At 35.2% G+C, this 24,597-nt stretch overlaps 1 protein-coding gene across 1 annotated transcript in view; it reads right to left on the reverse strand.

The window, feature by feature from the left end:
• Window positions 1-562: 562 nt before the first annotated feature.
• The window catches only part of LOC123554138 (proline-, glutamic acid- and leucine-rich protein 1-like), a 31,015-nt gene continuing 6,980 nt past the window's right edge, over window positions 563-24,597 (reverse strand). The window contains exons 3-16 of the mRNA XM_045344062.2: window positions 22,463-22,568; window positions 17,448-17,597; window positions 16,240-16,365; window positions 15,804-15,954; window positions 11,904-12,033; window positions 11,196-11,283; window positions 10,271-10,365; window positions 7,787-7,891; window positions 6,880-7,018; window positions 5,276-5,426; window positions 4,160-4,419; window positions 3,463-3,601; window positions 1,990-2,630; window positions 563-684 (exon numbers count right to left, since the gene is read on the reverse strand). Of these exons, the coding sequence (XP_045199997.2) occupies window positions 619-684; window positions 1,990-2,630; window positions 3,463-3,601; window positions 4,160-4,419; window positions 5,276-5,426; window positions 6,880-7,018; window positions 7,787-7,891; window positions 10,271-10,365; window positions 11,196-11,283; window positions 11,904-12,033; window positions 15,804-15,954; window positions 16,240-16,365; window positions 17,448-17,597; window positions 22,463-22,568 (2,347 nt within the window). The 3' untranslated portion in view covers window positions 563-618. The remainder of the gene's footprint in view (window positions 685-1,989; window positions 2,631-3,462; window positions 3,602-4,159; window positions 4,420-5,275; window positions 5,427-6,879; window positions 7,019-7,786; window positions 7,892-10,270; window positions 10,366-11,195; window positions 11,284-11,903; window positions 12,034-15,803; window positions 15,955-16,239; window positions 16,366-17,447; window positions 17,598-22,462; window positions 22,569-24,597) is intronic.

Here is a 24,597-nt window from a genome sequence, read left to right on the forward strand (position 1 = left end):
AACTTAAATAAGTTGTTCCTCATCATCACCCACATCATATGGTACAAGGGTCATAACTTTGGCACAAATATTTCATGAATTATTCCCCCTTTTTACTTAGAATTTCAGGTTAAAGTTTTGGTGCACTTTCACTTTATCTCAGTTATTACTAAATGGATTTGATTCAAACTTAAAATAGTTGTTCCACATCACCACCCATATCATATTACAGAAGGTCCACAATTTTTCATGCATTATGCCTCCCTTTTTACTCTGAATTTTATATTAATTTTGATGCATTTTCACTATATCTGTTATTTCACAAGGGATTTGATTCAAACTTAAAATAATTGTTCATCATCACCACCTACATCATTTTACACAAGGTCCATAACTGTGACACCTGTATTTTATGAGTAATCCCCCTTTTGTACTTAAAGTTTCAGGTTAAAGTTCGATGCACTTTCACTTAATCTCTGTTATTACCAAATAGATTTTAAGTATAAAACAAAGAAGGAATAACTGAAGGAAGGTGAAAAGACTTGTAGATAAAGGTTCCAAAACATTCAAGTAAACAAATAAATTGGGGTTTCAGCTAGTTTATTTTTCTTGAATTTTCAGTTAGTTTCAGTGCATAATTCAATCAGAATCTGGATCTGCATCAACAAAGGCTGACAGCATGCTGGTTACATCATGGTTTGGGGCCTGAAATGAAATACATGTATTAGTATTTGATTAGACTTAAAGGTGGTCAATCACATTTAAGCAAAATTTAGTGACATTTTTTACTTTTTGTATATTCTGTTAGAGATTTATTTAAGAAACAAAAATACCCATTACTTAGAGTTAGATCCCTGTTAGAAATGTATACTTTATTGATTTTCATAAAAATTTGTAATTACTCCCCTTTAATATGAAAATATTTAAAATGCTTGGTATTTCTTTTTATTTCCATATAATTCCGAGTTTTACATTCGCATTGGATAGACATATCAAATATTTAACAATCTGAATCAAAAGGTGGGTTTTAAAATGCATGTAGCTTCTGAATTTCATTTTTTTCCCATTCTATCTTGGTTGCGCAACCAAGATAGGCAAAGGGAGGTAATAATAATTTTTCAAACTTGCATTTCTAATGAATTCAATCTATATATGTAATTGTTAATGCAATTATTTTACGAATATAATACAATATATCGGTTAGTTATACATTTTCTTAGGTAAAGTATGTTTATCACATTTATACTTATGATAAAATAACTCGATCTTGGTTGGGCAACTGCAGTAGGAAAACCAATTATTGAAAATATCTCCAGTGAAAACCTAACTTGTATTAAGCACTAACTGAACATAAATGAGTGTAAATGATCAGATGTTAAAGTTTAAAACAAATCCGTTACTTAGCCAAAATCTGATTATCCACCTTTAATAGATTATTAAAATAGCTTGTTCATTCTTTGTTTACAGAACTACAGTTGCAACGACTTCTTTTGTAACCTATAGCATCCATTTTATGCAAATAAGTAATATTTATATCCAATTTAAAATGAGATTCTGTAGGTCAAGTTTGCTCAGAAGCATTTCATCTTTCAACTTTTGTTGTCTCTTGAATTAATGTGATAGAGGTTGGCAACATAATACTGAAGCATTATAAATCCCTATCCAGCATTCAAACAAAAAAAAGCAAAACATAAAAACTTAAAAGGAGAGTCTTCAGACACAAAATCAAACTTGACTGTTATTTATAACATTGAGTTGTTTTGGGGTTGTTTTTCAGTTATTCTCTTTAGGGCACAGAAGCCTAGCCTCAATTATTGTAATGATCATTAATAATTTTTATATTTCTTAAGAAGTCTTGTGAGTATAAATACTGTGAAGACATCTCATATGTAACATAGAAGCTGTGAAAACACTGCAATATATATATGTCAGACACCCTGCACAAACATATGCAGAATAAAATGTGTATCAGGTTTCTCAAGGAATTATTTGAATTAAGTAAGATCTCACCTTATTTTCTTCAACTTTTGATTTATTAGTATCATCGTCATCAACAAGAGCATCCTCATCAATGCATTCATCATCTTTACTGGAAACAACCTCATCCTGTTCCTCAGATTTCATCTTGTTACCCCCTTCAGTATCATAAGTCACAGATTTTACAACAGTTTTATCCTTTAGGTTTTCAGGAACATCAGCTGGTTCTGTATTCATTTCTTCTTCATTTTCACCACTGTCTGTCACAGTTCTAGCTTTTTCTTGCTCTACTTCGCAAGTTCCTTTTTTACTTTCAATGTTTATTCCCTCATTTCCAATACTTTTTACATCATCATCACTGTCCGACTCTGAATCAATAACCACTTCCTGTACAATTCCTGTATCTTTCCCAATATTTGTTCCTATAGAAATGTCATTATCATTACCCTTATCATCATTATTTTCTGTAACTTCATTACTTTCAGTTTTTAACTGTTTACTAGAATCATCACCTTCATCACAGTCCATTCCAGCAGCATTTCTATTTCTTTTTAATCTAGTATCACTATCGCTTTCTACACTTATACCAGTATCCATATTTTCTGTTTTGTTATCACCTTGAACCTTATCAATACCATTCATCTTACTCGAAGTTAACATGTTGCTAAAATGCCCTGGAAAGAGAAATTAGTGTTCATTAAACTTCATTGTTAGAGGACACCTTTTTGCAAAGGCTAGTCTTCACTATAAAAGGAGATCAGATTTTTCATTTCAAGAAAATTTTTATTTTTGTATTGAATTTCTCCATTTCCAAAAAATAGTAAAATTAATAGTAACAAGACGCCTTCAGTAACAGGAAAAACTACAGACACGGAAGGGAAAGAAACATTTTTTTCTGGAACAACAGTCTAAATTTTCTCATTCAGGTGAATTTTGAGAGATCATTTCTGTCCACAGTTAAAAAATATGAAACATTGATTTATATAGTGTTTTCCAGTCTATAAGATTCAAGCTGGAACAAAATTTAATGATTCGAAATACTGCTAGTATTGCAAGCAAATATGACATTAATATTTGTACTTAAACAGTATGTCAGTTATGTTACTACGGTCATCTAGCAAGTGTTCTGGGACCTGATAACTCATTTTCTGCAACTAAATGACACCTACATGTAGATCACAAGAATCAGAGGTGGATAATAAATAACTTTAGAGGTATTGTCTCCTGCATAATTATCACAACAAATACTGGAAAATTATGTAATATCAAGGACAAAAAATCTCAAGGATTTTGAAAAAAAAAAAAAAACTAATTTCATGGACTGTCACATCCATGAAAATTTGTCCACTGCAAATTATGATTTCAAAGTATTGTCTCCCAAAGGCTCAAACTTGTAACCTTAGACCAGCTGTGTTGAGAACTTTATTTCAAGCTAACAGACAGATTAACATATCATTATAGGCCAAAGTACAAAAACCTATAAATAAACCTAGATGAATGTCATACCAGTTTCAGCCAGAGCTTCAGGTAGAACACTTCCAACATGAATAAGGTTTTCGCAAACAACTGGTCCATTCAAACACGGTGTTCTTGCATGTATCATAACTTCACAATTCCTCACAGCTTCTACGCAATATGAAGACACCTGTCATAAAATAAGTTCATAGAGTTTGTTATCAAAAGACAATAACAGAATTTAAGGTAGTTCTTCATGTTTGAAAAACCAACAAGTGATGATGTAACATAGATCTGGCATGCAAAGACAAGCTGCTAAAATATGAAATTCATCAACAATTCAAATATCAATTTTGAGCAAATTTGAACACAGATCTAATACAATGAACATCATTTTTAAGCTGCTGGAGATACCATGTCTAAAAGGCAACTAATTCTATGTTGTTAAGAACAAATTCTATTACCGTATATCACGGGATCATTTGTGTTATGAGGCCAATTTATATTCTTCCCTTGGTTTTTTGAACATACATGTATTATTAAGTCCCCTGAAATAATGCAGCCCTTGCTTTTCAATATCATTTTCACTGGCATATCTTTTAACAGTTTCTGATAAATCAGATAACATTGTAGACTGGTAGCTGTCATAAATATTAACCACAAACCATCAAAATGGAGTCAAAGGCTTTGTAATGAAAGCACAAGTATTAATAAATTAGCCACAGAATTACACAATCTAACCAGTTACCTCCAAGCATTTATCGAGACAACCAGATGAAAACAGCTGTAAAGCACACTGTAGGGGTGAAGGTGACTTTGGGTGTGGCAACAACACACAGGCTTGCAGGACTGTATAGAGACCCTTTCTACACTGGACACAAGAATAGGGCACAGGGGGTTCTCTACTCTGCTGAACCAGGAACAGGGTGTGGATAATGAAACCAACAATCTCCTGCAACTTCTTGCCATTCATCTCACTGCCAGATGTAGTGATCAACCAGTATAATGCTGAAATATAACACACTGTCAATGCAAATATAGTGAATAAAAACAAAGACTGAATATCAATCCTCAATTTTTAACTGAAATGCTTTCATGTTAGGCCATTTTGATCTGAATACTAAAATGCCATGGATCATGTTCACTGAAGAAATTATAGAAGATAACTGTGTAATTACTGTAAATGTACACACAAAAATGTTGGGTATCTGAGTAAATAGAAACTGCTTACATATATTGACCTACTCTTGGTATTTCATGCTATGGAGACAGTTTTAAATGAACAGTTTTAAAGATTTCTATCTAGTTTAAAACCAGGTTCACATCTAAAAGAAATTGTTCAACGTATTAAAATAAAAATGGTAAACATGTTAAAAGTATCAAAATCATGATGAATTTTAAGTTTGACTGACACTGGACAAACAGAATACAAGAGATGTCGCTAGTTAAGTAACAAATGCTCCTGAAATGGAATGCCTTTATTTACGGGTAAGGTGTAACGTACTTGTCTATGACCTTGACCTTAGGTGTACACACCTGACTTGGGCATACAACAAACTTCTCATCATGATTTACATTCATGTGAAGTTTCAATGGAATATCTTGAACCATTTAAATTTATAGATGAGTCACAAAACGTTTCTGACAGACTGACATTTGAACGGGCACTGCAATTTCTATGTGACACTGTACGTGTGTAAGAATACAGGCAACAATCACTTCTGGCTTTTTATCCTTTCAACGAAAGGACTAGCTATTAAATGCTTCAGTGTCAATATCCAACTTGGCAATGAGACAAATCTATGTTTAGTACTTTACTAAATTGCTGTAAAACCTGTAACAAATCAAATAGTACAAGTATTACCATCTAAGGCTGCAGTAACCAGCTGACTGTTGGCATGTGGATGGATCTTTCTCTGTGTACTGATACCCTGACTTATCTCCTGATAACCTTTCCTCTTCTTCTTCTTGGACGGTGCATCTCCCACCTTACTGCTGCTCTTCTCTGCCGTCAACTACAGAACAAACAACATAACATACTCTCAATTTATATATATCTACAATATGATCTTACCACAGACATCAACGCTGTATTACATAGAGAATGTTAGGTTACTGTCTGATAAATTTAAATTTATCAGGCGAGTTGAAGAAAATATATTAGGCGAGGCTCTGCCGAGCCTTATATTTTTTCGTAGACGAGCCTAATAAATTTAATTTTTTTCAGACAGTAATCTAATATTCTATTTATCCTATCTGTTCAGAAAATTGGGAAAAAGTTGTTGGAAAGAGCAACAGCGTGCAGACTTGACGTCATATAAAATGACGTTTGCTAGTGTAATTCAGTTTGTGGAAAATTGAAAAAATGCAATAACTTTTTTGTTTCTGGATGAAAACTTTTGATTTTACCACTTATTTTCTTAGTTAGGACATTTCCAATACAATGATAACAGTTCCAATGAAAAATTCGGAAAAAAATTGTTTTCAAAATTTTCGGCAGAAGTGCTGTAAAAGTGAAAAATAGCAATAACTTTTTTGTTTCAGGATAAAAACCTTTGATTTGACCACTCATTTTCTAAGCTGAGACATTTCCAATACAATGGTGATGAATTAAATGCAAAATTTTGATAAAATAAGTGATTTCAAAAGTTCCTGCAAAAGTGATATCTTGACACTGACTAGATAAAGCAAAGTTTATTAGACAGGCCCATATTGTGCTAGATCTTATATGAGGGTAGGATAAATTTATTTTTTGTTTGTTTTGGGTTTAACGCCATTTTTCAACAGTATTTCAGTCATGTAACGGCAGGCAGTTAACTTAACCAGTGTTCCTGGATTCTGTACCAGTACAAACCTGTTCCGCGCAAGTAACTGCTAACTTCCCCACAGGAATTACCAGAGGTGGCGGACGAATGATGTCAGACACAATATCTTTTATCAAATCGTCACGGAGAACATACGCCCTGCCCAGGGATTGAACTCGCGACCCTGCGATCCGTAGACCAACGCTCTCCCTACTGAGCTAAGCCGGCGGGTTTTACATTTAAGTTGCTTGTTTAATTGTGTTTTAAAACAACACACTATAGATCACCTGGCTTTTCAATGGCGGAGGAAAACCCCCCAAGTAAATCTCCACACATCACTTGTCATGCGTGCGGAAGTCTCAGTAGAACTACCAACTTTCTACAAGACATTTAAATAACATTCTCAAATGAATGAATTCTACATCCAAAATTGTGTTTTGAACCCACAGCAGTCATCTAAGCAACATTTGTCTCTTACATCTTTAATATGTTCAGCTGTATGACACATTTAATCAAGTGGCATTGTAACCTTTTTCTGTAAAAAAAAACTACTTGCGGTAAAAAGAATTCAACAGCAACTGCTTAATGTTCAAATGCCTAGGCCTATAGAATTATTTTTTAAAAGTAGTACATATTAGGGGAATAATAATGCCAAAGTTTTTACCTGAAATGTGTCTGTAAAGGGAGCACAATCTTGTAGTAAATGTTTGACAAGAGTGGTCTCCTCTAGTAATACACCAGAACAGCCATCAAGTGCCTTCATCCAGACTGTCAATACACCATACACTTTCTGTCTCAAAACCCTGATAGAAAATACCCATGTTATAATGTAAACCATACTTCTTGTAAGATGAAAAGTCTTGACCTGACATGACACAATTAGCCTGTCTCCTCTTACTTCGGGCATATCACAGGACCTTGTACATTTTTGTATTTTTCTAATGCCTTGACAGAACTTTTTTACTCCACCAGACTAGCTGTAGGGCTATATCAGAAATATTAATGGAGACAAGATCAAATTTTTCAAACTACTTGGTGATACAGATCTTCTGTAACAAATCAGTCACAGACAGAATGCATCTTTGTTTGGAAAATGTGATATTTTACACATCATCTTGATGAAAAAAAAATGTCTTGAAGAAAAATTCCTAAAACCATTAGCCTTTCAGCAATACAGCAAGTCATTAACTTCTGAAAGATAATGATCATTCTAGAGTCAAATACCAAATTAAACATACTGTAAAAGCATTAACTTTGAAAATTCATGGGACTAATTTTCCTGGATTAGCAATGAATTGAAATCCCAGCAAACAAGTAAAATCCCCATTCATTTTATGTTCAAAATTTGACATACACCAATTCATATCCTCACAAAAGAGCTGTGTTGGACAAAACCATGAATTCTTTTGCCCACAAAATGAAATGATTTAACAGTAATTTCATGACCATCCAGGTATTCTTTAACTGCATAATTGTGGAATATAGTGGAAAAAGAAACACTCAACTTTTCTCTTTGTTCAACAATGTCAGAATGTCAAACAAAATATAATAATGTTGCGGTTTCTACATACCCATATTGTTTACTGTATCCATGGTTACTGGTCTGTGTCCATACAAGTTCCTGACATAGTGCACTGACTATACTGTTGCAGTGTGGTACTAGATTCCTTCTACATCTACAGATACATAAAATAAATTACAATAATTTGTTACCTCTTTTTTCCTTTTAAAAAACAACTGTATCAGTTTAAATTCATCTCTTAACGGGACAAAATTAACATGTATTGCATATAAATAAGACAATGTGACAAATTAATGCAATAACAACAAAAAGGATATTCTTTAATGAAACTAAATGTGTGTCCATAGTGCACAGGTGCCCTCACTTACTGTCAATGTTCGGCCATATGTTACTTATTGCCATTGAAAGATTAAATAAACCTTCAATTTATCTTCATTTTGGAGAAATCAAAACTGGACAAGGCAGTCTGAAAGACAGCTAAATCCCCCGCCAATGTTATGGATAGTGAAAGGGTAAACCTTTGACCTTGAAATGTGACTTTGACCTTGAACTGACATGGCTGACCATGAATTCTGCACATCGTCTTGATGAGGTGATCATTTGACCCAAGTTTGATGAAATTCCTTCAAGGGGTTTAGGAGATACAGAGTGGACACAAAATGGAAGGCTCAAACCTTTGACCCTAAGTTGTGACCTTGACCTTGAGCCGGCATGGCTGACTCATGAGTTCTACACATCCTCTTGGATAGGTGATCATTTGACCCAGGTTTCATATGAATCCTTCAAGGGGATTAGGAGATGCAGAGTGGACACAAAATGGAAGGCTCAAACCTTTGACCCAGAGTTATGACCTTGACCTTAAGCCAACATGGCTGACTCATGAGTTCTGCACATCGCCTTGATGAGGTGATCATTTGACCAAAGTTTGATGAAAATCCTTCAAGGGGTTTAGGAGATACAGAGCGGACACAAAATGGAAGGCTAAAACCTTTGACCTTGAGTTGTGACCTTGACCTTGAGCCGACATGGCTGACTCATAAATTCTGCACATCGTCTTGATAGGAAGATCATTTAAGCCAAGTTTCATGATTATCCTTCAAGGGGTTTAGGAGATACAGAGCGGACACAAAATGGAAGGCTCAAATCTTTGACCCTAAGTTGTGACCTTGACCTTGAGCCGGCATGGCTGACTCATGAGTTCTGCACATCCTCTTGGATAGGTAATCATTTGACCCAGGTTTCATATGAATCCTTCAAGGGCATTAGGAGATACAGAGCGGACACAAAATGGAAGATTCAAACCTTTAACCTTGAGTTGTGACCTTGACCTTGAGCCGGCATGGCTGACTCATGGGTTCTGCACATTGTCTTGATGAGGTGATTATTTTACCCAAGTTTCATGAAAATCTTTCACGGATTATCCTTCAAGGGTTTAGGAGATACAGAGCAAACACAAAATGGAAGGCTCAAACCTTTGACCATGAGTTGTGACCTTGACCATGAACCCACATGGCTGACTCATCAGTTCTGCACATCATCTTGATGAGGTGATAATTTGACCCAAGTTTCATGAAAATCCTTCAAGGGGTTTAGGAGATACAGAGCGGACACAAAGTGTTACGGAAGGACGGAAAGAGACCATTCCTATAACCCCTCATCACTCGTAGCGGGGGATTAAAAAATTGTGTCCAAACTTAAGGATGTTACCACTGTAACCACTAAAAAAAATACACCAATATTTTCCTCAATCCAGAACTAAACTGCCTTCCATCAAAGTTACCATAAATCAATTTTTTAAACCACTCTGTAACAGTGGAATTGTCAGGTAGGGAAAGTTTAATGCAATATTTTATAACAGTGATTTCAAGTCTAAAATAATCCAAATCTTGTTTTTTCTATATACCCAAGATACAGACCAAACTTCAATTTAATATATCAATTCAAACTAATGTTACTGAGCAGACACTGTTTTTACTATTTATAATAACATTCTATTTTTAGTAATTGACCTTGACCTTAAACCCAGGTGTGCATTTATATTTCTGCAAAGTTCTAAGTCTCTTAATCATACAACACCAATTGAAAATAAATAGGGTCATCACTCTGCTGTTACTAGGTGAAATCATAAACAAATGCCCAGAGACACCATTTCATATGCCGAATAACATTCCAATACAGTCTGATAATTCTAGATCAGTTACATAAGATATTCCCAATACAAACATTCAGGCCATTTATGCATATCCTTGACAAAGTCAAGGGCCATAACCCTGGTCTCACAGAAAGAAATCACAAACAAACCCAAGATTCAAAACTCCACATGCTGAGTAACATTCTAATACAGTTTGATGACTCTAGGTCACAATTTTTTTAGATATGCACAACAAAATATTTGTTAGACCGAGGGACAGAGGGAGGTAGCCAGGGACAGACTTGGGGGTGGGGGGGGACCTCAGTCCCAACTACTACTCACTAACAGAGAACTAATAATTACTTTAAAATAAGTCATGCTTTAAAATAAAACAGAACTTACAACAGGATCAACTGTTTGAGCATACCAAGAGCACAAATATGAATGTCTGGTATAAGGCTAGCCAACAGACATCTCTCTTGTGTGGGTTTCTGTACCTACAATAAACAACAGCTTCAAATATAACCTAATAATCACTTCAACAAGACAAACAACAAATATGTATACTAAAGACATTCAAATATTTGTACGACTAAAATAATTTGGATATTTAATGAGTGACAAACAACATTTTCAGATCTTGAAAACTTCTATCATTTTTTAAGAGCCAAAACTCATGATTTAATTAAGTTATGACCTGTTTAGTTCCATTTTCTTTCATATGAGCCGCGCCATGAGAAAACCAACATAATGGCTTTGCGATCAGCATGGATCCAGACCAGCCTGCGCATCCACACAGTCTGGTCAGGATCCATGCTGTTTGCTAACAGTTTCTCTAATTGCAATAGACTTTGAAAGCGAACAGCATGGATCCTGACCAGACTGCGTGGATGCGCAGGCTGGTCTGGATCCATGTTGGTCGCAAACCAACTATATTGGTTTTCTCATGGTGCGGCTCATATTGCTTTTAATACCATTTTCAACAGTATTTCAATGACAAAACAGGGTCCAATAGACCAAACCAGCATTTATTCAATGAGATAAACTGACTAAACCACTATAACCAATATTCCTAGATATTAACTTGTTAACAGCGAGAAAATGACAACATTTCAAAATGAAACAGTGGTGAAGGATAACACACTTTAAGCTCTGCAATAACCAGTACAACAAAAAGATAAGAATGCTGTACAACAACTATGGTAAAAGTCTGTTTTCCTTTCTATGTTTACATAAAATAAACAACAGTTACTGAGATTTCATTGTTGTACTTGTACTTAAATGGCTTCAAAGACAGCAATAACAAAAGAAAGAAAAATAGACATACCAGAATTGTGGAGTTAACTGATAAACATCTGAAAACCAGCTCTAAAATATCCTCTGCTGGAACCTTCATTACAGTATAAGTTTCCTCACTAAAAACAGACAAAATAAAATGGAAATTTAATTATCAGCAATTTTACATGCATTAAATAAAAAGTACATGTGTAGTAAATTATCTGCTATCCTCGCTCCTCTCACATTTTTACATCCTTATTTTCGGCAAACTTCTGGATTTCTCTCGTCCACTTTGGACAAGGGGTGTTTTTGCATGAGAGATGTCTCATAACAACTGTCTTCTGTCAAGTAGTAATAAATTACATTTGCCTCACCAAGGCCTTACAGCCTAAACATATAGATTTGTTGTCAGTTGGTTTCACTACTATTGAAACGACATTGTATGCATGTAAAACCAATGTTTACTTTTTTTTATAAATATTTTTTTTCTGATATATTACCTTTTTATTGCAATACAGTCCTTCTTTTTCAATTTATGTCAGTTAAATATAGGTACAGTCAAACTACGTTTGCTTGAGCCCGGAAAATTCGTACACCACCCTTTGTTCAACCTCACTGTCAGGCCGTTGTAAAATATATATAATGTACGTTTTTCTATCGCTGGAACTACCAATAATTAGAACAAATTTTACTAGTCCCATCAAGTTCTTGTGAACAAAATTCAACAGTGTGTTATCATATTTGTCCAAATGCATACCTTAACATAAACTCCAAGCAGCTTGCCAATGTACGCCATCTGTCAACAAGGGCAGTAACTCTATCTTTCTGATCCCACTCTATTGATGATAAATCTAAGTTTGCTCTCTCCTTCCCATGAAGTGTGAATTCTAAGGAAAGATATTAAAAATAGACAAAAAACAAAACAACAGGGCCATGAAGGCCCTGTATCGCTCACCTGACCTATTGACCTAAAGATCATCAAGATTAACATTCTGACCAAGTTTCTTTAAGATATGCTCATAAATGTGGCCTCTAAGTGTTAACTAGCTTTTCCTTTAACTTGACCCATTGACTTAGTTTTTGACCCCACATGACCCAGATTTTGAACTTGACCTAAAGATCATCAAGATTAACATTCTGACTAAGTTTCAAGAAGATACAGTCATAAATGTGGCCTCTAGAGTGTTTACAAGCTTTTCCTTTGATTTGACCTAGTGTCCTAGTTTTTGACCCCACCTGACCCAGATTTGAAAGTGACCTATAAATCATCAAGATTAACATTCGGACAAAGTTTCATTAAGAAATGGTCATAATTGTGGCTTCTACAGTGTTAACTAGCTTTTCCCTTGATTTGACCTGGTGACCTAGTTTTTAATCCTACATGACCAAGATTCAAAACGGACCTTGAGATCATCAAGTTTTACATTCTGACCAAGTTTCATGACGATATAGTCATAAATGTGGCCTCTACAGTATTAACAAGCTTTTTGACCTGGTGACCTAGTTTTTGACCCAAGATGACCCAATATCAAATGTGTCCAAGATTTTATTGAGGGTAACATTCTAAGTTTCATTAAGATTGGGCCAAAATTGTGACCTCTAGAGTGTTAACAAGCTTTTCCTTTGATTTGTCCTGGCAACCTAGTTTTTGATCCCAGATGACCCAATATATCAAACTTGTCCAAGATTTTATTGAGGGTAACATTCTGACTAGGTTTCATTAAGATTGGACCAAAATTGTGACCTCTAGAGTGTTAACAAGCTTTTCCTTTGATTTGACCTTGTGACCTAGTTTTTGACCCCAGATGACCCAATATCAAAATTGTCCAAGATTTTACTGAGGGTAACATTCTAAGTTTCATTAAGATTGAGCCAAAATTGTGACCTCTAGAGTGTTAACAAGCTTTTCCTTTGATTTGTCCTGGCGACCTAGTTTTTGACCCAAGATGACCCAATATCAAATTTGTCCATGATATTATTGAGGGTAACATTCTGACCAAGTTTTGTTAAGATTGGGCCAAAATTGTAACATCTAGAGCGTTAACAAGCTTTTCCTTTGATTTGACCTAGTGACCTAGTTTTTGACCCTAGATGACCTAATATCAAACTCGTCCAAGATTTTATTGAGGGTAACATTCTGACAAAGTTTCATTAAGATTGGGCCAAAATTGTAACATCTAGAGTGTTAACAAGCTTTTCCTTTGATTTGATCTGGTGACCTAGTTTTTGACCCCAGATAACCCAATATCGAACTCATCCAAGATTTTATACTCATCCAAGATTTTATTCAGAGTAACATTCTGACCAAGTTTCATTAAGATTTGGCCAAAATTGTGACCTCTAGAGTGCTAATAGTCAAATAGTTGACGACAACTGACAATGGACACAGGGCGATCACAAAAGCTCACCTTTGAGCACTTCGTGCTCAGGTGTGCTAAAAAATCATGCCAGATTACATAAACATAAGGTCCCACTGGAGGACATTATGGCAAAAAATGATGATCCAAAGAAATGAAACTGAATTCTGGAATCAGTCTAATAAATTTGTCTGGCAAGGCTGCAGTCTGCATCTGCAAAATCCAGGGTTTCCGCTGCAATTCGCCAAAGTCGCCAATGGCGAAAAAAATAAAAAATTTGCGAAAAAAGTTTTTGCCGTAAATGTATTCTCTGTCTTGCCTTAAAAATCAATATTACCCGCAGGCGTTTCTGTTCATGATACACAATACACAGCGTGTCACCAAGCGAGGGATTTGCGATTCGGGATCAATTACACAAGCTGCCACGTGCCTCTCGATCTTTGACTTTAATTTAAACATGCGATAAACCAATGACAGCTTTGGATGTAGAACGCGTGACGTATTTTATCGGCAAAATTATTAAGCTCCGCCTTTACATGTGTCATCGTTGATTGAAGTAATATGGCGCGGTAGTAAACAAATGAAAGTCATGTTTCACGGACTGAATTAAAAGACAATGATAGCTGATTTATACATGTTTTAACAAGCGGAATCACGAAAGTAGTGTCAAAGTAGCAATTTCTAAGTTATATTTTGTAGCAAAACTTCGGAATGAACGACTAACGGGACATCCGCGATAAATTCCAATAATTTTTAATAATCATGATTGTAGATTGATTTTGGCAAATTCCAATGAAAAACTGCGATAAACAAACAGAAATCAATGGTAAAAATTAACTCTGGCCATAGAAAATAAGTTATAAATTTTCATTTTATAAATAATGCTAGTCTTGATTGCTTTTTTTTACGTTTGTCACACATTTTCGCGACCCCAATTTCCGATTAATTTTGGTCATTCAGAGAAGACCTACCTATGCAAATGTATTTTTTAATTTTTGATGAGAAGTACCCTGCTATTTTGGCAAAGAAATAATAATAATATTCTCTCAAAATTTAGACCAAGAAACACACCAGAGGCCAACATTCCGTACCTGCATTTTATTTTTTTTTCCAGGGGGAAAACCCTCTTACACCCCACTCATAAAGAGGGTACTAACCCCTCCTTTACCTCAAAATTTTGGACCTTAAAATGCATCAGAGGCCAACATTTTATACCTGTATTTCAAAATGTCCCAGGGGGAAAGCCCCCTGACCCCCCCCCCCCCCACCCCCTCATCAAAAGGGTACTAACCTCTCCACATGAATTCCTTCTTCCCCCGTACAATCAGACTATGGAATGGCCTTCCCCAATATGTACAGTCCAGCCCCAGCCTCAACATATTTGCTGAGCGGCTGGCCACTGTACACTTGCAGTAACTTCCTTCACTATGTTTTTTAACTTAGCACCTGTAGTAATTTTTATTCTTTGCACCTAATGAGTTTCCTCATTTTTAACACTGCCCAGACAAGCGCCTTCCAGTCATAATCGTTAATGATTGTTGGAAGTATCATGTAGATGTAGATGTAGATCTCAAAATTTTGAACATAAAAATGCACCAGAGGCCTTCATTTCATGCCTGTATTTCAAAAATTTCCAAGGGGAGAGCCCCCTACCCCGCTCCCCCACCATCCCCCAATAAGTTTTTCAATCAAATAATGAAAAAACTGTATAAATGACAAATTGTTGCAACATGCACATTGTGTTGGAGAATACACTCACTGGACGCTCCCCCTGTGTGTCGTTGACTTCGATATTTTGTGGCCAAAAAAAAATTGGGGCCAGTGGAAACCCTGAAAATCCATAAGCCAAGTAATAAATGAACTTGTGCAAAAATACCTCAAGCCTCACAATGACACTTATCTGTAGACACTAACAACTATTCTGTCAACTGTGTCACAACAATATCATCACCTGAATTTTATGCTTACATGTTTCAGTAGCCTGTGATACCTAAAATAGTTAAACTATGCAATAATTTTCACATTAAGTGGAATATTCGTAATAACAACAGTTGGCAATTTATGTGATCCTCCATATTGTATTTTGGCATTTTCCCTTTTTTTTTTTACTGAAAATTGTTTGTGAGTATGGCGGATGGGTTAATGCATATATGTAGTCCCATAAAAATGGCTGAGACTTATTACAGGTCCACAACCTTATATCATTATTCTAACATCATCCCTGTCTGCTTGTGCAAGCATTCAAATACAAATATCCAAGGCATCTCTGTACACAGTGAAACCATTAGAAAGTACAATACCTGACTCTAATCCTTCATACAGTACAGCCAAAGTTGACTGGAGACTCCCTATCAATCTATCACACTGCTGAGTCCAGGCCTCTGTGTGCTTGATACCTGCTGAACCACCAGGCCCACACTGGGATAACAGTGCATAACATCTCTGCACTACCTGCAATTACACACACTAGTTATACAAGCTGTTATAACAAAGGCAGTCAAAGATCAAACACTTCAGCCATCTTTGCATTACATTAAATTTATTAAGCCACACCTTTAAAAGCTTTTTATTTAAATGAATATATCTCATCTCCTTTAAATAAAAGCATTTTAAAACCTTCTTGACTGTGTGTTTTAATATATTAATCATTTTCCCTGTATAGAACAAATAAATTATCCGAAAGTTTCACTCATGGTGGGGTATTAACTAAGGCAGGTTTTACTGTAAGAAACTTACCTCTGTATTTGTATTTTTATCTAACTGCTGAAGGATCAGACTTTCCACTTTATTCTTGAATGGACCAACGGGTCCAGGATAACTTCTGATGCATGCATTAATACACAATATGGCAGAGTCTGTCACCTGAAGCATATATATTTTCCATGACATAAGCAATATTTTAACAATTCTTTCATTGGATTCAAGTTTAAGAACAATTTTTCACTCCTCCTATAAACAGGTCTTAAAAGAAACCACTTTTATTCCTGAAGTTGATACCCTGCCTTTTAAACACACTATCTACGCTGTAAAAGTAAAGTACTGTGACGCATTAACAGTTGAGCTCTCTGTAAACAATGAAGAACTTCTTTTACATCTTTCTCACATTTGTCTGTGAACATTACATGCTGAACATTTCTGTACAAGTCATGAGAAAAACATGTCAAGTTTATCAGTCAGGGGTGTAACTGTTTCAAGTTATCGTAGTTTATAACCCATTCGAGTTATTGCTTATACTTTCATAATTTGTTTCAGTTACCATAAAATATTACAAAGCCCTCCTGTGCCAATTCCTCATTTTAAATGAGACTAATGCAATTATTTCATGAATCCTTGACCTTTTATCTTTCCAGCTATGCAGTAAAATTTTTTACACAAGGCTGATAAAGTTTTACGCAAAGGTTTTAAAGCTATAAAACTCTTAACATCCCACTATGCTTAGCAGGTCATGATCAGGCTAAAAGAGAATTTGATTAACCACAGTTTGCTACTAATTTCACTTTAATGGTCACTTTGTGAGAACAGCAAAAAGACGTTTTTTGAATAACTTACCTGAGTTAACTATATTTTATAACTAATACAGGTTATAAAATGCTTGAAAAGGTAACTGAAATAGGTCACATAACTTAAAACAGTTACACCCCTGACTGTTTATTAAACAGGAGAAATTTACTGCAAAACAATTCATTTTATTGTAAAATAATTTCATGGTTTTAGCAAGAGTGACCATTTCATGACAGCATGAATTCTGATTTAAATGTTAGTTCAGTCTAAGTGATTTCATTTTGTGTATTCAAGCAACCACAAAATTCATGACATCAATCACCTTGGAAAAATAATGACTTCACTGTAGAAAATCACTGTCAATACATAGAACAGATACACATTATGTTCAAGAGATCATATCATTACTGTCCATGAAAGCACTGCAAGTTATAGTCTCTTACCTCTGCAGGGGCAGCAATCAGCAATGGCAACAGTTGTGGTATAACAGTTGTTGTTACCTCCCTTGACAAGTCAGAAAATGATTTAGAGAATTGGATTATCTCCCCTAGAACATGGCAGCTGGCTGAATACACTGATACTGGAGAGTGACCCTGTAATCATAAAATATATAATATAGAGATTTTTAAATCAATTTACAGAACATGTTGCCCACCTACTGAAGCAAGATCAGTAGGTAGATCACAAGATTGCTAATCTTGGGCTTGTGTGTTTGTACCCTATGTTGATTCCTATGGGGTTTCATTAAGTACTTGGGGCTGGGGTATTTCCCCCGCTATAGTGGTCTGATGCCCCTGCTACTTTTCCAGTAGCAAATGAAGCTCTTAATAGGAGAATCCTCAAAGCTGCTTTACTCTGCAAATTCCACCTTCTACTTCGACAGTTACTACTGTTTGCAGATCAAATTGCCCTTTCAACGTTTTTCAAATCGATAGAGTTGCATGTTTACGTCACAAAAACTGTGAAGCTGAAGCTATTTTTGGAATACTCCTGACATGTTAACCCCGCCTCATCCACAATAAATTATTCATTCACCTTGTCGTGAATTTTTTTTCTTTATCTCCACGTCACACAAAGCACGCTCTGACTCTGTCTTTGAAGTATCGCCCTACTTGCATACATTGTAAGTGCAATATGGTGATAATCACTGAATATGTTTTAAAAGTAGAATAGAACAGAATAGAATATTTCAACTACGTTCAAATGAAAACAGCGTTTTTTGTTTGTTATGGCAATTATTATCGACGAAATTTCCAACCACGCAAGGTGTAGGGTAAAATGAGGTAACTGGGACAATGGGGAAACTGGGACACTTTACACTTTTCAGTAAATTGGGGTAAATATGGGTTACGTTCCCTAAATAAGATCATATGTTGAACAAGAGCTGTCACTAATGGTGACAAATGCCCCCGCAGCACCTTGACCTTTGACCTGGTGACCCCAAAGTCAGTAGGGGTGGTGTACTCAAAAAGTACTATCAGCATGTGAAGTTTGAAGGTCCTGAATGAAGTGGTTTTCATGTAAAGTGCCTTCATGCAAAAAGTTAACGTTGGCCCCTGTGACCTTGACCTTTGACCTGGTGACCCCAAAGTCAGTAGGGGTGGTGTACTCAATAAGTACTATCAGCAGGTGAAGTTTGAAGGTCCTGGGTGCAGTGGTTCGCGAGTAAAGTGCCTTCATGCAAAAAGTTAACGTTGGCCCCTGTGACCTTGACCTTTGACCTGGTGACCCCAATGTCAATACGGGTGGTGTACTCAATAAGTACTATCAGCATGTGAAGTTTGAAGGTCCTGGGTGCAGGGGTTCGCGAGTAAAGTGCCTTCATGCAAAAAGTTAACGTTGTGACTTACGAACGAACGAACTAACGGATGGACAGTTGAAAACTAATATGCCTCCCTTCGGGGGCATAAAAAGAACATTCAGTATTAAAGCCTATTATGACAAAAGTTTTCTGCCGATGGAATTGTGAAATATTTTAAGAATCGATTTACTTAGACATATGTTAAGAGTATTACTAATTAAATAAAAATAAGAAAACATAAAATTGTACGCTGTAAATAATTAGATCTATGCCTATTTTTTTTCAGATAGTGCATTAAATTACCCTTGTTATGTTCCTGTCTTGTGAAACGCACAGTAGAAATAGTCGCCAGACTTTATAGATATATTTGCTTATATGTGATCGGTATATGATAAGATCTTAAATATATTTAATTTCGATACGGCTTGGTCATAAATGTGACGTCATGATAATGTTTGACGCAAGAAGCTGTTTCTCGTATATATGTAATATCGGATTAAACTTGTTTGAAATATTGAAGCGTATTATGTATCATTGCATATCAAGACATGGCATTATTCTTTTAAAATTCTATCAAGAAGTATAATAATTTTGTTTTAATGACTCTCATTTTAAATAACAAAGTGGCCTGTCATGAACCGCTGCGTTGACGTCAGACAACGACATTATAAAACAGGTGCTTTTTTGTGAAATATGGCATGTCCAAAATAGTTATCTTAGTATGTGTTGATACCTTAAGTTATGGGAAGAGTTGCAAAACTGTAGGTATCACATTACTTTTTCATACAATGAGATTTGTTTTTGAGAAATTACAACATACTTTATTTTGAACGTTCCTTTTCAACAATGTCCCACTTACCCAAATGTATTAGGGCAAGTGGGACACTTCGTTAAAAACAAAGTTCTCCATGATTTTATTTTTGAACAAACTGGATGCTGGAAGAAAAAGGGAATATGCTCCAATGGACAGTACGTAAAATGGTGTACATAACTGGACATAACCACTATAAATTGTCAACTTTTAATCTTTTTCCATGAATGAAATGAAAAAAGGAAAGAAAGTCTAGTAATGATGAAACTCTGGTATTTTGTAAGTATACCACTACTTCACAGGCGTGGTCATTACCTATATTAGCTTAATACATGTATATAACTTGGGTGCAATTACTGAACATTTTCTACCTGATACCAAGTTTACATGATCCAAGTCACTGTTTAGTCACATAGGTTTATTTAAAGGGCGATCGTACCGTGAACCCCTCCCACTCATTCCGCGTAAAATTTGGTGAGTTTAGAATGTTTGATAGCCTGATAGGCTAATACTGATATTTCTTTCATTTGTAAAGAAAATGTCAACAAATCTTATATAAATAAGTAGTATTTATACCAGGTGAAGCGAAGGGACCAACTGACAGTAATGCCAACTGGGTAGTTCTTTTCGTTAATTAGATGCTACTCCTTTAAAAGATGACATTGTGTCAAATATTCAGGCTTAAGCAAACACCAAATATTGGTCAGACAACACAATTTTAGGTAACCCTGCCTTCATTCTCCTCACATCTCACTACCTCCTCCCCGAGTCTTCCTGTATGCAAAAAGTAGTAAAAGTCCTTATTTCTTTGTGAAAAAAAAGACACATTTTAATTGTCCCGTTAATATTTGATAATAAACTATGTTTTAAGACTGTTTAAAATTTTGACCAGTTTCAAGGGTAAAAATCACATATATAAGTACATAATGGATTATGTCAAGTTTATGTTTAATTCACACATAGTTATTTACACTTATAACATTTTTTTATTTTATACGATTTATATAATAAGCATGTATTGAAACAAATAATGACATTATTTGGGCAAAAATTGGACACATTGATTTCTTTATGCATCCTTGTTTTACAAAACAGTCATAAATTTTAATTAATACCAAAAAATGTATTTCCATGTTTTCTCTCTTTTCTCTCTGTTACTATAAACAATGTAATAATGTTTTACGTAATAATTTTTTTGGTATGGTAATTAATACTGAGCTATATTTTCAGTTTAGAATTCTTTTTTGATCTGTGGACATGAATGGTTTCATTTGTCATAAATGCGTCTGTAATATACACAATTTTAATACAACTAAAATGTCCCAAGTTACCCCAACTGGGTGGGGTAACTTGGGACACTTGACCAATGTTTAATTAATTTATAGTTAATCACAGGTTATCAGGTATTTGTAATAGTTTATATTCGTCATATATTATACAGGCTGCGCATACTGAAATATCCATAAATCCAGTTTATATTTTGTCTTTCTAAAATATTACTCAACAGTGTTTTTTTAAGTGTCCCAGTTACCCCATCTTACCCTACAAGGTTTTATAGAAAGATATCATTGAACCTTCAAGCTTGTAATACTTGTAGATCTAATTGTCATATCCATAAAAACTGATTTATCTGATATTTAAACTTTTTTTTTGGGTGGGGTAGGCCCTATGTGAATTTATCTACTAGATCTATTTATTTGAAGTCGTTAAAACGCTATTTTAGTTATTTGCATACTGGCAGTTGATGGAAAAAACAGTTATAGACTCACATAAGTCAAAATAATTCGATATTTAGTTTGTTTTATATTTGTGACAGTCACTTTAAAAGGACCAAAATAATTTATGATAAATAACAGTACACCGTCATTTCAAGTTAGCTTGCATATTATGTGTAACATTAATCGTGTTAAGGGGAATTATGATAACTTTTACATAAATTAATGAGGAATTGAATCCCCCTTTTGATTAGTCTAAATAATGAGACCTCGGGAAGACCGATTTTACATTTTGATATTTTACGTTGTCTACGTAAAGGGGATATCGATTAGTCAAAAAATAAACGATATTAAACTACTGAGTACAATTATTTGGACTTTATTTTGATACATATAAGTTTTATTTGAATATATCTCATATTCGCAACCAAATCAGTATTTAAAGCCAAATCTAGCGTGGACAATTTCTTCCGAGTGGAGAAAATAACTCTGTTTCCTAGGATCGCGTCAAATTAGATTAAGACTCACATATTTCGTAAGGAATTGCCGACTTTCTTCAACAAAAGAGGCATGGTCGGTTCCGGGACTCGAACTTCTGCGGTTCAATCAATGATGAGCCAGTCATTCGCATTTTATAATTATAGTGAAAACTTAATATAAGATACATTATTTAAAAGAAAATTCTGCAGCAGAAGGTACTGAAATTTAGGCAGAAAAAGGTCTGTAATGTAAAAGAGGGTGTCTTTTTTTTCACATCCACGCTACTTAAATGTAGTGTGCATTGTGGCAAGACTCATTTAAATTTTAAATGAAGATTAGATCTGATACATCTGTTACAATCCAATTAAGCACCCGCTCCAACAGTATTTAATTATGAGTATTTAAATCATCATTTCTCGGTGATATAGCCAATGTAAACAAGTTCATTCAATATTTTTACTCGTATCGGAAAGGCGGAGTTACCTGTATATACGAGATCAAAAAATAGCTTCAGCATCGTTGCTTTTGTGACGTAAAGGTACAAGTTTGTCGATTTAAGAAAAGACGAAAGGGCAAATTGATCTGCAAACAGTAGTAATGAAACCCCTGAGCAGGTGGTGTTTAACACAGTGTTGACTGTATATAGTTTACCTGTAATATCTGTATGAGAAGTTTGATCCAGGTACCAGCATTTTGCTGGAATACATCTGTGGTACACTGTTTCACTACAGTATTCAGCAAGAGAAGTCCCTCTGCCCTAAAAAAAAAACAAAAGATAATAGATAAGGGTAGATTTCTTGGAAGCAAAGAGCACAACAGACACAGCCTCAGAGCAAGGCATTTGCAAAGTAGGTCCACAACAAAAACGTAACATTTTTCATAAGTAAAATCCTAGTTTTCTCAATGCATCTTGGGCCTACAGGTGTAAGGATACGCTACCCTCACAATACAATACGTATCGTGATACAGATGCAATGATACCGTACATATCATGATACACATTGAGCATTCATGTGACAAAATGAAAAAGAAAAAAACAAAGTTCCTACACTTGGAAAGTACTTAAAATTTTGTTTTAAAGTTAAAAAAAAAACGTTATGTGATACATTTGTTTAGTTACAACTTAACACTGATTTTATAAAAGTTTTCATTTAATGTTTCTACTTTTCACTGTATCATTTCTGTATCGTGAAACAGATCTATGATACAATATGTGTAATGCCAGACTAAGGTCTGGCGATACAATGATTTGCGATATATCGTTACACCCTTAATCTTGGCACTTCATTCTAAGTTGTCTAAAAAGATAATTGTAAAAGACGAGAATACAAGAGGACCATGATGGTCCTGAATCGCTCACCTCTTCCCACATGACCCAGTTTTGAGTATGACGTCATTTTTTCTATTATTTGACATAGTGACCTAGTTTTTGAGGTCATGTGACCCAGTTTTGAACTCGACCTAGATATTATCAAGATAAAAATTCTGACCAATTTTCATGAAGATCCATTGAAAAATATGGTCTCTAGAGAGGTCACAAGGTTTTTCTATTATTTGACCTATTGACCTAATTTTCGAAGGTACGTGACCCTCTTTTGAACTTTACCTAGATATCATCAAGGTGAACATTCTCACTAATTTTCATGAAGATCTCATGAAAAATATGGCCTCTAGAGAGGTCACAAGGTTTTTCTATTTTTATACCTACTGGCCTAGTTTTTGACCGCACGTGACCCAGTTTCGAAACTGACCTAGATATCATAAGGGTGAACATTCAGATCAATTTTCATGAAGAGCCATTGAAAAATATGGCCTCTAGAGAGGTCAAAAGATTTTAATTTTAGACCTACTGACCTAGTTTTTGACCGCAGTTGACCCAGTTTCAAATTTAACCTAGATATCATCAAGATGAACATTCAGACCAACTTTCATACAGATCCCATGAAAAGTATGGCCTCTAGAGAGGTCACAAGGTTTTTTTATTATTTGACCTACTGACCTAGTTTTTGATGGCACGTGACCCACTTTTGAACTTGACCTAGATATAATCAAGATGAACATTCAGACCAACTTTCATACAGATCCCATGAAAAATATGGCCTCTAGAGAGCTCACAAGGTTTTCCTATTATTTGACCTACTGACCTAGTTTTTGTAGGCACGTGACCCACTTTCGAACTTGACCTAGATATCATCAAGATGAACATTCTGACCAATTTTCATGAAGATCTCATGAAATATATGGCCTCTAGTGATGTCACAGGGTTTTTCTATTTTCAGACCTACTGACCTAGTTTTTGACTGCATGTGACCCAGTTTCGAACTTGACCTAGATATCATCAAGATGAACATTCAGACCAACTTTCGTACAGATCCCATGAAAAATATGGCCTTTAGAGAGGTCACAAGGTTTTTCTATTATTTGACCTACTGACCTAGTTTTTGACAACACGTGACCCAGTTTCGAACTTGACCTAGATATCATCAAGGTGAACGTTCTGACCAATTTTCATGAAGATCTTGTGAAATATATGGCCTCTAGAGAGGTCACAAGGTTTTTCTATTTTTAGACCTACTGACCTACTGGCACGTGACCCAGTTTCGAACTTGACCTAGATATCATCAAGATGAACATTCTGACCAATTTTCATGAAGATCTTGTGAAATATATGGCCTCTAGAGAGGTCACAAGGTGTTTCTATTTTTAGACCTACTGACCTAGTTTTTGATGGAACGTGACCCAGTTTCGAACTTGACCTAGATATCATCAAGGTGAACATTCTGACC

Source organism: Mercenaria mercenaria, chromosome 7 (genome assembly GCF_021730395.1).
Source record: "Mercenaria mercenaria strain notata chromosome 7, MADL_Memer_1, whole genome shotgun sequence".
In the NCBI taxonomy this organism is placed as follows: Eukaryota; Metazoa; Mollusca; class Bivalvia; order Venerida; family Veneridae; genus Mercenaria; species Mercenaria mercenaria.